The following is a 14,312-nucleotide window of genomic DNA, read 5'->3' as shown; positions in this document are numbered from 1 at the left end:
TAAGCTCATGTTTATTGTACGTATTTTTATTGTTGCATGTTATGTACGTAACCCTTCTGTATTTCATGTGTACAGTGCCCTGGAATTAATGGCGCTTTTAAATAATTAATAATAATGATAAAATTGTAATGATTTTTACATTTCAAAGCGGAAACGCGGTACGAACACTGGATAAAGTTTACACAGCTTGTATTCACTATATTATGAGCTGTGGGTACATTGCCTGCACTGTGTCTACATACCCAGCATGGAATAACTAGCATAGAAATTATCGGTAATTCAAGTGTACCTTCTAGTAGCCCCGGAGCAAGCTTATTCTCTTTCTCGACCTAAATGGTACTATTTTCTGGAGATAATCACCTGTTTTCAAGTTTATGGCAGCAAATGGGAAGCAAATTGTCTGTCTGTATTAAAAAGTATTTGTCATGGCAGACATTAATTTCCATGCGGGAGTGTGCCTGCACAGAAATGTTACCTTCTACCAATGTTACTGCACAGGTCTAAATTAATCTCAGGATATTTTGCTGCCCTATTTGCAAACATCTGTTATTTTCATTTTCTTACTAAGTCTATATTCTGCAATGCATGAGATACATTTTTTATTATGTGTAAAATCTAACATGCAGCCTCAGTCTGTGTAGGTTGATATCCATATCCAAATGCTGCAGTATTATAGTTGTTAGCTCTTATGTACTAAACATATTCTAGTTAGTTCATCAGGCTAATATTAGTTGTCACTTCGGTTGTTCCACTCTTTTTGGCAAGTCAATGCAAGTAAATGCATTACTCAGCACGAGGCAGCAATACAGTGTAATGAAAATGTTAAATCTGCTCATACCTCCCAACTTTCAAGTAACGCAAAGAGGGACAACCGATGTGATGCATAGCGTAGCGCGTCCTGGCAAGTTTTTTTCTTTTAAGCCACACCTCTAATCCCGCCCAATCCCCGCCCATACACACCCGATTCAGCCCACACAGTATCATGCTCCCATAGTGCCTCCAACACAGTATAATTCTAAATAGATGGCCCATACAGTATAATGCTCCATAGCTGCCCCATACAGTATAATGCCCCCACAGCTGCCCCATACAGTATAATGCACCAACAGCTGCCACTGTACAATATAATGCTCCATAGATGCACCCATACAGTATAAAGCCAACACAGATGCCCCTATACTGTATAAAGCCCACACAGATGCCCCCGTACAATATAATACCCACATAGATGACCCATGCGGTATAATGCCCAAACAAATTCCCCCATACAGAATAATACCCGATAGCTGCCCCCATACAGCATAATGACCACACAGATGCCCCCATACAGTATAATGCCCCCATAGCTGCCCCATACAATATAATGCCCCATAGCTTCTCCATACAGCATAGTGCCTCTATAGCTGACCCATACATTATAATGCCCCCATAGATGCCCTCATACAGTATATTGCCCCTATAGCTGTTCTTATACAGTATAATGCCCCATAGCTCCCGCATACAGTATAATGCCCCTTAGCTGCCCTATACATTATAATGCCCCTTAGCTGCCCCCATACACTATAATGCCTCCACAGCTGCGTATACAGTATAATGCCCCTATAACTTCACCATACAGTATAATGCCCTCATATAGCACAATGCCTCTTATCTGCCACCATACAGTATAATTCCCCCTTAGCTGCCACCATACACTATAATGCCTTTCAGCTGCCCATAGAGTATAACGCCCCTATAGCTTCCCCCTACATTATAATGCCCCCACAGCTGCCCAATACAGTATAATGCCCCTTTAGCTGCCACCATACAGTATAATGCCCCTTAGCTGCCCCATACAGTATAATGCCACCTTAGCTGCCCCAATACAGTATAAAGCCCCCTTAGCTGCCCCTAGTGCCAGTGTCCACGTATTAAGTGCCAGCACCCACGTAGATAGTGCCACAGTGCCCATGTAGATAGTTCCACACCCCCTTAAAGATGATGTCACCCCCCTGTAGAAATTTGTGTCGGATTCCGCTGCAAATTTCCGACTCCCATTCATCTCAATGAGAGTCAGACGCTTATTTTTCCCACTAGCTGATTTTTTCCGCTAGCAGAAAAAAGAAGCGTCCTGCTCGATCTTCGTGCATATTCCGCCTGAACCTCCCATTGAAGTCAATGGGAGGGAGGAATCTTCGTGCCACTGGCAGTAATATCTTTGCGCCGGATTTTGCGGTTGGACCCGCCACGAAAAAGCTGCCGTGTGAACAGGGCCTTGAAATAATCTGGTAAATTAAAGTGTAGCTAAACGTTTGACAAACTTCTGTCATGTCATAGTGACCTGTCAGAAGTTTGGATTGGTGAGGGTCCGAGCACTGAGACCCCCACCAATTGCTGGAACGAAGCAGCTGAAGCGCTCGTGTGAGCGCTCAGCCGCTTCATGTCTGTTCGTCTTTTTCCGGAAAACCGATGTATCGGAGTACGGGCTCATAGACTTTCTATTGAGTCCGTACACGATACATTTATTTCCGGAAAAGGCCGAACAGACACAAAGCGGCTGAGCGCTCACACGAGCGCTTCAGCTGCTTCATTCTAGCAATTGTGGGGGTCTCAGTGCTCATACCCCCACCAATCCAAACTTCTGACATGACACTATGACATGTCAGAAGTTTGTCAAACATTTAGCGACACTTTAAAGGCATCGTCTGCTTTGTGCAATCCCATTTCAGTAGAAGGGTTCCATGAAGATAAGCTGATCACATTGTGTCCCACTCTTGGGACCCTTAGTGATTAGCTATAATCTGCAGGAGAACTCAGCAGCAAGTGCTCAAAGGGCCACCACATTCGAAAAGAGAGAGAGAGAGAGAGAGAAAGAGAGACAGAAAAATAAATATTGATATGGGCTCTGCTCTGTCTAATTTATAGAGTCCTTGAACAAGGGTCCCACTCCCACTGTTAACTCAGAAGTCCCTAATGGGTTTTCTAAACCAGACTCCCCCTTTAAATTATCTTGACAAATCTCTAATATATCATCATTGTTTTAAATAACCATTTGATCAAAACTTACAGTTTTGTAGGACATTATTATCAATCATCATTAATGCCATCAAACATTCACCTACCCTCTATCAATAATGTCATATGTTCCACAGGAAGAAGTGAACTCCGCTATGGCAATGATTCATGCTATCATTGCTAAGCAGGAAGAGATGCAGCAGAAGATTGAACAGCTGCAACAAGAAAAAAGGAGGGAATCCCGAAAAGTGAAGAATAAGTGAGTGGCTTTTGGCTACATTTTTGTAACATTGGATATTATACCACATTTGTTCTCTTCAATACCATATACAGTATGTGCATATTTTGAAAGTGAAAATAGAAGAAACAGAAAATTAAAACACGGAATGATAAATCGCAACTGTCACAAATCCTGTGAGTATTCTTAAACTAATTATGAAAATATGCATTGTTCCACGTATTAAGAATCAGGTCACCCTGCCTCTAATTAGAAGTTATTCACAGAGCATTTGGTTTCTTGTCATTCTGGGAAGGTGGAGATTACTACTGATCTAATTATTTTTCTGATTATTTTTCATGAAGCTATTAGAGGTAAAAAAGGTTTTACAAGGAATTATAAAACGTATTAACACTGACTCCCATAATGGGTCAGATATGAGGCTGTAACTTTGCTTGCAAAAAAAATGATAGATGACAGATTTCTGACATCCATGGCACTCGTTCATAGATGCAGGACCGTACCTGCCATGAGGCGAGTTGAGCCTGCTGCCTCAGGCGGCGCCACCTAGTTAGAAAGGTGGGAGGCATTTTGTGTTTTAATCTCAGACAGCCAGGAGCCATGGAAGGGACAGGCTGAGATAGGCTGGGCCGGGGTGTGGAGGCAGGTGCGGGCAGCATGATTTAATTAGCAAACGGGCGGCACGATAGACGCACGTCTGCTAGAGAACACTCCTCCTCTCTGGTGTTACACGCAGCATGTGCTGCCAGAGGGGTGCAGTTCAACAGGAAGAGCAAAGTGATGATCTGTAAGGTGAGCAGCGTTAAGACTAGAGCAGCAGAGCGCTGCTTACTGTGCTCATGCTCAGCCTCCTGCCCCCACATTTTTAAAAGTGATTGGCCAACGCTAGGGGAGGAGGGGGTTACAGAACATTTTACTGAAGCAGAGGGCTCTGTAGGGGGAATAATCCCCCCATAGATCCCTCAGTACTAATTACTATACTGCAAGGGGGGAGGGGTCTGAGCATCTGACTGACTGCAGGGAGCTCTATGGGGGGATAATTCCCCCCCCCATAGAGCCCTCAGCAGTCAGATGCTCAGATCCCCACCTTGCAGTATAGTAACTACTGAAGGCTCTATGGGGGGATTATTCCCCCCCCCCCACACAGAGCACTCTGCTGTCAGCAAGATGCTCAGACCCCATTTGCAGTATATATCCCCCAACGCTGGCCGATCACTTTTATATTAGTGAAGGCAGGAGGCTGAGCGCAATATTATCCTTCCCTGTAGAGCCCTCAGCAATCAGTCAGATGCTCAGGCTTGCCCCCCCCCCCCCACAGTATAATGCCCACTATAGAGCCCTCAGTAGTTATTATACTACAAGGGAGGGGGTCAGAGCATCTGACTGACTGCTGAGAGCTCTATGGGGGGATAACTCCCCCCACAGAGCCGTCAGATTCAGTCGCTCAGATCCCCCTTGCAGTATAATTTCCCCATAGCACCCTAAGTAGTTATTATACTGTAAAGCGGGGTGGGGTGTGACTGCTTCAAATCTAACTAACCTTTTAAAAAACTTCTGACTTGCCACAGTGACATGTCCGAAGTTTTGATTGGTGGGGGTCTGAGCACTGAAACCCCCACTGATCACTAAAACGAAGCGAAAGAATTGCTTGGGTGAGCACTGCCGCTCCGTGTCTGATCGGCTTTCCCCGAAAAGCAGAGCAAGTGGTGTACAGACTCATAGACTTTCTATTGTGCCCGTACATCACTCAGAGCAAAGCCGATCAGAAATGAAGTGGCAGCGCTCACACGAGCACTTCTGCTTCGTTTTAGCGATCAGTTGGGGTCTCAGTTCTCGGACCTCCACTGACGAAAACTTCTGACATCTCAAAAGTTTTTTAAAAGTTTAGTTACACTTTAAAGGGAACCTGTCACCAGCATTTCACCTATTGAACTTTACTTATCCCTCACTTGCCGCTGCTATCAAAAGTTCATTGCCATTATCCCCTCTCCTAAACTCCTACTCCGAATCTAAATAACGGTCTGCAAACATTTCACACCTTTTATCGTAATCAACCGGTGTCCCTTTGTGTGCACACACCAGAAGAGGACATCAATGCACAAGCGCAGGATTTTGTGCGCTGTGGGAAGGCGAGGAGCTGTCAATCAAAAGTAAGGAGGCGGGGTAAACTCGGAAAGACTTGAGTAATGAAGATATGACTCTTTTCAAATGAAGATTTGACTCTTTTCAAGCGAAGATATGACACTTTTATGCTCATTTGCATATGGTGTGGGAACACTAAAAACACTAAAAAACTGAATACTAAAGCTACAGAGCCGACTAAGAAGATAATTATAGGTTCTATAGAAATTATTTTTCACCCACTACCACCAGGTATTGCTGGTTTAACAGGTGAAATGCTGGTGACAGGTTCTCTTTAAGGGCATGACCACACATGGCGGAATTCCTCCGCAACTGTCCGCATCAATGCCGCACAGAATCTGCGTTGCAGATTCTGCAGCGGATCTGCACAAAATGTGCAGAAAATTGATGCGGACTGGCCGCTGCGGACTGCAGGAAAAGTGCTTCTCTTCTCCCTATTCAGTGCAGGATAGAGAGAAGGGACAGCACTTTCCCTAGTGAAAGTCAAAGAAATTCATACTTACCGCCCGTTGTCTTGGTGACGCGTCCTTCTTTCGGCATCCGGCCCGACCTCCCTGGATGACGCTCCAGTCCATGTGACCGCTGCAGCCTGTGCTTGGCCTGTGATTGGCTGCAGCCGTCACTTACACTGAAACGTCATCCTGGGAGGCCGGACTGGAGACAGACGCAGGGAGTTCTCGGTAAGTATGAACTTATATGTTTTTTTACAGATACATGTATATTGAGATCGGTAGTCACTGTCCCGGGTGCAGAAACAGTTACTGCCGATCGCGTAACTCTTTCAGCACCCTGGACAGTGACTATTTACAGACGTCTCCTAGCAACGCTCCCGTCATTACGGGAGCCCCATTGACTTCCTCAGTCTGGCTGTAGACCTAGAAATACATAGGTCCAGCCAGAATGAAGAAATGTCATGGTAGTAAAAACAATACGCTCCGCAGCACACATAAGATCTGCGGACTTCATTGCGGAATTTTGACTCTCCATTGAAGTCAATGGAGAAATTCCGCCATGAGTCCGCAACCAGTCCGCCACTGCTCCGCAACAGACAGAGCATACTGCGGACAACAAATTCCGCTCCGCAGCCTATGCTCCGCAGCGGAATTGTACGCATCGTGTAAACGAACACTGCTAAATTAAAGTGAAAGTCAATGGAGAAACGGCTCCGCTGCGGATTAACGCTGCGGAGTGTCCGCAGCGGAATTTAAGTGAAATTCCGCTATGTGTGAACCCGCCCTAAGGAGGATCTGTCACTAGTTTATTAATGCCCTATCTCCTAACTAATCTAATAGGCGCTATGATGATTATAACTACAGTGTAAATTGTGTTTCAAAACATTTATTATTTGCAAAGTTATGTGCTTTTTTCTAAACATGCTAATTTGGTTATACTTGCCAAATGGGAGGTAACTCTTCCTTTTCTCTCTGGGCGGTGTAATATTTTCTGTATGACGCTGTCCAATCAGCGTCATACAGTTCTCCTCCTCCCAGCCCAGCAACACAGCGTATTTTGATTTACAAGTGTGAAAGATCCAACAGAGGTTGGCTACTTGTATGTATAATGATTTTTTTTGCGGATGGGCGGGGGCCATTTAAATTTTCACCTCAGGCAGCAGAAAAGCTAGAATCGGCCCTGCTTAGACGACCACGGGAAAATGTATCAAAATCCAGTAAATATTTCTGTTTAATTAACCCCTTCCCGACATCCGCCGTATATATACGGCGCTGTCGGGAGGTGCTTCCCGCAAAGCGCCGTATATGTACGGCGCAGTGATGGTGCGGGCTCAGAAGCAGAGCCGGCACCATCACCGCGGGGTGACAGCTGTATTATACAGCTGGCACCCTCCTGTAACTGCCAGGACCGGAGCTACTCTCCGATCCGGCAGATTAACCCCTCAGATGCTGCGCTCAATAGAGCGCAGCATCTGATAGGTTTTCACCCGATCGGCAACCCAGTGATGCAATCGCTGGGTTGCTGTGGCAATCGGACGCCAGAAAATGTCTGCCTTGTACGGGAGCCGATGAGGACCCGCCTGCGGCGTGTCCTCATAGGCTTGCTGTCAGTGAATAACTGACAGCGCTAATACACTGCACTACGTATGTAGTGCAGTGTATTAGAGTAGCGATCAGGGTATCAGGCCCTCATGTCCCCTAGTGGGACAAGTAAAAAAAGTAAAAAAAAGTAAATAAAAATGTGGTAAAACAATAAAAACACACACATTTCAAATAAAAATAAAGCTAAACTGACTTTTTTCCCATAGTAAGTCTTTTATTATGGAAAACCGTAAAAATAAAAAAAACTATCTATACATAATTGGTATCGCCGCGTCCGTAACGACCCAAACTACAAAACTATTATGTAATTTATCCCGCACGGTGAACGCGGTAAAAAAAAAACATGAAAAACAGCGCCAGAATCTTTGTTTTTAGATCACATCTCCTTCCAAAAAATGCTATAAAAAGTGATCAAAAAGTCACATTTACTCCAAAATAGTACTAATAAAAACGACAATCCCTCCCGCAAAAAATAATCCCTGACACCGTTTCGTGCACGCAAAAATAATAAAGTTATGGGTCTTAGAATATGTCGACACAGAAAACAAATGATTTTATAAAAAAAGTGATTGTATTGTGCAAAAGCTGCAATACATAAAAAAAACTATATAAATTTGGTATCGCCGTAATCGTATCGACCCGCAGAATAAAGCTAACATGTAATTTAGGGCACACTGTGGATGCCGAGAAAAAAAAACTATAAAAAACTATTCCAGAATTGCTTGTTTTTGGTAATTTCCTTTACCAAAAAATGAAATAAAAAGTGATAAAAAAGTCGTATGTGTTCTAAAATGGTACCAATAAAATCTACAGCCCGTCTCGCAAAAAACAAGCCCGCACTCCGCTCAATCAACTGAAAAACAAAAAAGTTATGGCACTAGTAATGCGGTGATGAAAAACATCACAATGCGCAGGCCGGAGGGGAAGATTCCTTCAGTTTCAGGGCGCTAGTATTTAGGAACTAGAAAAGGGAATCGACACAGCACATCCGCTGGAAGCGAGGGCGCCCGTATTATACCAGCGCAAAACTTTCCCAGTAATATTTCCCAAACTACGAAGGAGAAAAAGTCCCCAAAAGGTGCAGAGCGTTACAAAGGAAGGATAAGAAAGAAAACCGTTTATCAGTGTGACACCGGCCTGCGCATAACGGATTGCTTCACAGCGTAACACACATCTATGGATAATTGTATTATTTACCCCATTATTATACCCTCTTATTATGCCCTGATGTTCTCCGCACAGATTACATATACCGCTGACATACTCCGCACAGATTACATATGGCACCACATTATAAACGGAAATACCAGCAAAACCCCAAACAGAACTATTACCAAGCAAAATCCATGCTCAAAATGGCGGTCTTTCCCTTCTTAGCCCTACAGTGTGCCCAAACAGCAATTTATGGCCACAAGTAAGGCATTACCATACCCGGGAGAACCCGCTTAACAATTTATGGGGTAAGATTCTCTAGGGGCACAACATCTTGTGCGGTGAATGGGCAGATCAGTGGAGAAATTGCAATTTTCACTTTGCACAATCCACTGCGTATTCATTTCTGAAAAACACCTGTGGAGTCTAAATTCTCACTACACCCCTTCATAAATGCCTTTAGGGGTGTAGTTTCTAAAACGGGGTCACTTTTGTTTGGTACATCGGGGGTTTTGCAAATGCAACATGGCGTCCGCAAACCATTCCAGCAAAATCTACGCTCCAAAAGATAAATACCGCTCCTTTTCTTCTGAATGCTCCCATATATGTAAACAGCTGATTATAACCACATATGGGGTGTTACCGTACTCGGGAGAAATTACTTTACAAATTTTGGGGTGCTTTTTCTTCTCTATTCCTTGCAAAAATGAAAAATGTGTATCTAAAACTACATCTTGTTGGAAAAAAAATTATTTTTCATTTTCATGGCTTAATTCTAATTAATTCAGCAAAAAACCTTTGGGATCAAAATTTTCACTATACCCCTAGATGATTCCTCAGGGGGGGGGCAGTTTCCCAAATGGTGTCACTTTTGGGGTGTTTCCACTGTACTAGTACTACAGGGGCTCAGCAAATATGACATGACACCCAGAAACCATTCCAAAATCAAAATGGTGCTCCTTCCATTCTGAGCCCTACCGTGTGTCCAAACAGATGTTTGTGACCACATGTGGGGTATTGTTTTACTCGGGAGAAGTTGCTTTACAAATGTTGCAGTGCTTTTTCTCCTTCAGTCCTTGTGGAAATGAAAAAAAAATACCTAAACCTACATTTTCTTTGAAAAAATGTAGATTTTCATTTTTACGGCCTACTTACAATAAGTTCTGTAAAAAACCTGTGGGGTCAAACTGCTCACTGTACCCCTAGATAATTTCCTCATGGGGTGTAGTTTCCAAAATGGGGTCACTTGTTGGGGGTTTCCACTGTTTTGTCCCCTCAGGAGCTTTGCAAATGCGACATGGCCTCCGCAAACCATTCCTGCTAAATTTGAGTTCCAAAAGCCAAATGGCGCTCTTTCCCTTCTCAGCCTCGCCGTGTGTCCAAACAGCCGTTTATTACCACATGTGGGGTATTGTTTTACTCGGGAGAAATTTCTTTACAAATTTTATGGTGCTTTTTCTCCTTTAGTCCTTGTGAAAATGAAAAAAAATTAGCTAAACCTACATTTTATTTGAAAAAATGTAGATTTTCATTTTCACCGCCTACTTGCAAAAATGTCTGCAAAAAACCTGTGGGGTCAAAATGCTCACTGTGCCCCTAGATAATTTCCTCATGGGGTGTAGTTTCCAAAATGGGGTCACTTGTTAGGGGTTTCCACTGTTTTGTCACCTCTGGGGCTTTGCAAATGTGACATGGCCTCCGCAAACCATTCCTGCTAAATTTGAGCTCCAAAAGCCAAATGGCACTCTTTCCCTTCTAAGCCCTGCCGTGTGTCCAAACAACTGTTTATTACCACATGTGGGTATTGTTTTACTCGGGAGAAATTGCTCTACAAATGTTGTGGTGCTTTTTCTACTTTAGTTCTCTTGGAAATGAAAAAAAATTAGCTAAACCTACATTTTATTTGAAAAAATGTAGATTTTCATTTTCATGACCTAGTTCCAAAAATTTTTGCAAAAAAACTGGCCGGTCAAAATGCTTGCTACACCCCTAGATAAATTCCTCGAGGGGTATAGTTTCCAAAATGGGGTCACTTGTTCGGGATTTCCACTGTTTTGTCACCTCAGGGGCTTTGCAAATGCGACATGGCCTCCGCAAACCATTCCTGCTAAATTTGAGCTCCAAGAGCCAAATGGCGCACTTTCCATTCTAAGCCCTGCCGTGTGTCCAAACAACCGTTTATTACCACATGTGGGGTATTGTTTTACTCGAGAGAAATTGCTCTACAAATGTTGTGGTGCTTTTTCTACTTTAGTTCTTTTGGAAATGAAAACAAATTAGCTAAACCTACATTTTATTTGAAAAAAATGTAGATTTTCATTTTCATGGCCTAGTTCCAAAAATTTTTGCAAAAAAACTGGCCGGTCAAAATGCTTGCTACACCCCTAGATAAATTCCTCGAGGGGTGTAGTTTCCCAAATGGGGTCACTTTTGGGGGGTTTCCACTGTTTTAGTTCCACTAGACCTGTTCAAAGCTGACATGGTGCCTAAAATATATTCTAATAAAAAGGAGGCCCAAAATCCACTAGGTACTGCCTTGTTTCTGAGGCCGGTGCTTCAGTCCAGTAGCGCACTAGAGCCATATGTGGGATATTTCCTAAAACTGCAGAACCTGGGCAATAAATATTGAGTTTCATTTCTTGGGTAAAGCATTCTGTGGTACAAAAAAAATGGATTCAAAATGAATTTCTGGAAAAAAATAATGAACTTTGTAAATTTCACCTCTACTTTGCCTTAATTCCTGCGCAATGTCTAAAGGGTTAAGAAACTTTCTAAATGCTGTTTTGAATACTTTGAGTGGTGCAGTTTTTAAAATGGGGTGACTTATTGGGGTTTCTAATATCTAAGGACCTCAAAGCCACTTCACAACTGAACTGGTCCCTGTAAAAATAGCATTTTTAAATTTTCTTGAAAATGTGAGAAATTGCTGCTAAAGTTCTAAGCCTTGTAACGTCCTAGAAAAATAAAATGATGATCAGAAAATGATGCCAATCTAAAGTAGACATATGGGGGATGTTAGTTAGCAACATTTTTGTGTGGTATAACTGCCTGTCCTACAAGCAGATACATTTAAATTGAGAAAAAGGCTAATTTTTGCAATTTTTCGCTAAATTTTGGTGTTTTTCACAATTAAATACTGAATGTATCGGGCAAATTTTGCCAGTAACATAAAGTCCAATGTGTCACGAGAAAATAATCTCACAATCGCTTGGATAGGTAAAAGCATTCCGGAGTTATTACCACATAAAGTGAAACATGTCAGATTTGAAAAATGAGGCTCTGTCAGGAAGGTCAAAAGTGGCAAAAGAGGGAAGGGGTTAAAGGGTTTAAATTGCACACTTACAGTTTTTGGGTAATTCACATGTAAATAGTGAAAGCCTACGTTCAGTGACATAACAACATTTGATTTATGTAATAGATATAACATGCCATGTTACATGATAGCAGTCATTTTCCTGTGTTATGCCCCTGTCTACTGCAAAATATGTCCTCCTGTCTGCATCTGTCAATCAAACATGACTTCCTGTCCCATTGACCATTGATGAGTCTAGTCTCCTTGCAACTAGGATCTGAACCTGTGGTACGTGTACCCTAGCTGAGGCCCTGTGCCCCCAATGAAGGATCTAGTGATATCCAATACGGATGGGATCCATGAGGCCTGGTTTGAATTTGGGGCATAAATATTCCCAATTGTTACTAAGGAACCAGCCAACAAACCTTTAATAAAAATATATCTCCATTCATCATCAGCTAGAGAGTCCTGTAGGGTAAAAGGGACATGTTTTGCAAGCGCAATAGCCATTCCTCTAGAGTTTTTAGTCAGAGTATAAGAATGAAACCATTGGTTAAAGTATGAGTTGTGAAATTTTGGGGATTTTCTTTCAAGAAAATGGGTTTCTTGTAACATGACTATGTCTACTTTTGTTTTCCTGAGGAAAGCTAGAATTTGCGATCTTTTAACTGGAGAATAAATTCCCCTAAAATTGTAGGTGGCGAATGACCAGGCTGGGGACTGATTAGCCATGATCATGTTATATTGTGAGAGTCTTGTATTTTTGTACCGCCTAGACATTCAGGGTGGAAAAGTTTAATGGGAGGGGGTGTAAGGTAAGTATAAACAAAAAATATTCAAAGTATGAACATTTAAGGTATGAGAAAATCAGGGCTATAAGAATAATAGCAGTCTCAAGTGTATTTACAGTTTGAAGCATGTTTAACAACATGTGGTGGGGTGTCTTGTGGTTGTTCACTGGAGAGAACAAAGAAATAAACAAATAACAAACAACATCTCCTCTAAATCAGTCAGAAAATATAAGAGCTGAATACCTGTATAGTGTCAGGGTAACAGTATATTTTAACCTCATGAGGATATTAGAATAGGTATGAAGTGCATAACCAACAGACAACAGTAAAGTCATCAAATCCCTGGGAAAGGGCAATGAACAAAGTATACAATCAAAAAAGAAAAAAACAACAAAGATAACTAGGTGTCCCTGTCACACGAACTCTGTCTGCAGAGAATGGGACTATGTCAATAATACCTACGTATGACTATACATCCTACAAAGGATACTGTTTTATCTACTTTTGTGTATGAAGTCAGAAATGTTGAAAGTCACAGACTGTACTTCAAAGTAGAAGAGTGTATAGCCTGTTTTAGGAACGTCAGTCCCATATAGAGATTAGGTGGCAGAGTATTACAATCTGGCGAGTGCCTACTCGTACAACACAAGAACTACTGTATAAGGAGGAGACTTCTAGAAAGGGGGTGGAACTCTAAATGTAGTATACTAATGAGGGTAAAACTATCAAGGTAACCTCTTCTTTTGCATCTGAATAGTGTATTTCAGTATACTTGTCTAGGTAATGTATCAAATTACAACAGATGGTTAAATGTACCTTAATGGTACCTAAAAAGAAAATCAAGAGAACAGGAAGAGTACATCAAACAAATATATATGACTATAAAGCCTTGTAAAGGATTTTAGGTTGTCGACACTTATAGATGAAGACATCTAAATTAACCATGTGGTAGGTCTCCTTGTGTCTAAATCGGATCAGATGGGGGATCAGCCAGAGGGGTCTTTTGTAGACATCTCTTAGATCTTTGGCTTTTCGGAGTCAAGATGTTCTCCCATTGTGGAGGTGTTGGGATGGTTTGAAGCCGGAAGGCATTGTGTACTGCTTCTAGGGCAGGATAATCTTCCAAAACAATATTTAGTTCACTAGATAAGTTTCGGATATCTGATGATGTTCTTGCTGTATATCTTCTGCCATTTGCAGAGATAGATATTCCGAAAGGGAAGAGCCATCGAAATTGAAATTGCTGTTGTCTCAATGCATTTGTGAAAGGCTTTAGCAATCTTCTTTTGTATACAGTGGTAGACGCTAGATCCTGAAAAATCTATATGTGAGTACTTTCATAGATAATAGGTTCTGAGGATCTGCTGTTTTGGAGAATGCGGTCTTTAATACAGAAGTTTAAAATCCTGCATATCACATCTCTTGGAGGGTTGTTTGGCTTTGGTTTAGGTCTCAGTGATCTGTGCGCTCTTTCAATCATCAGGTGTTGGTAGTCGCTGGGGTCCAAGAAATTGTGGAAAATTTCAGTTAAGGCTTTGGGTAATGCCTCATTTGCCACTGTTTCTAGGAGACCTTTTATGCGGAGGTTATTTCTTCTATCACGATTCTCGTGATCCTCAAGAATAGGGTACATCTTATTCATATGTTCT

General features: G+C 42.1%; 1 protein-coding gene across 1 annotated transcript in view; it reads left to right on the top strand.

Moving 5' to 3' along the window:
* ARHGEF33 (Rho guanine nucleotide exchange factor 33) overlaps positions 1 to 14,312 on the top strand; it is a 154,169-nt gene that overhangs the window by 56,444 nt on the left and 83,413 nt on the right. The window contains exon 4 of the mRNA XM_075864428.1: positions 3,132 to 3,253. Within this exon, the coding sequence (XP_075720543.1) occupies positions 3,132 to 3,253 (122 nt within the window). The remainder of the gene's footprint in view (positions 1 to 3,131; positions 3,254 to 14,312) is intronic.

This window comes from Rhinoderma darwinii, chromosome 4, assembly GCF_050947455.1.
Source record: "Rhinoderma darwinii isolate aRhiDar2 chromosome 4, aRhiDar2.hap1, whole genome shotgun sequence".
Taxonomy (NCBI): Eukaryota; Metazoa; Chordata; class Amphibia; order Anura; family Rhinodermatidae; genus Rhinoderma; species Rhinoderma darwinii.
The sequence above is the reverse complement of the archived record's forward strand: the minus strand, read 5'-3'. Positions and strand labels throughout refer to the sequence as shown.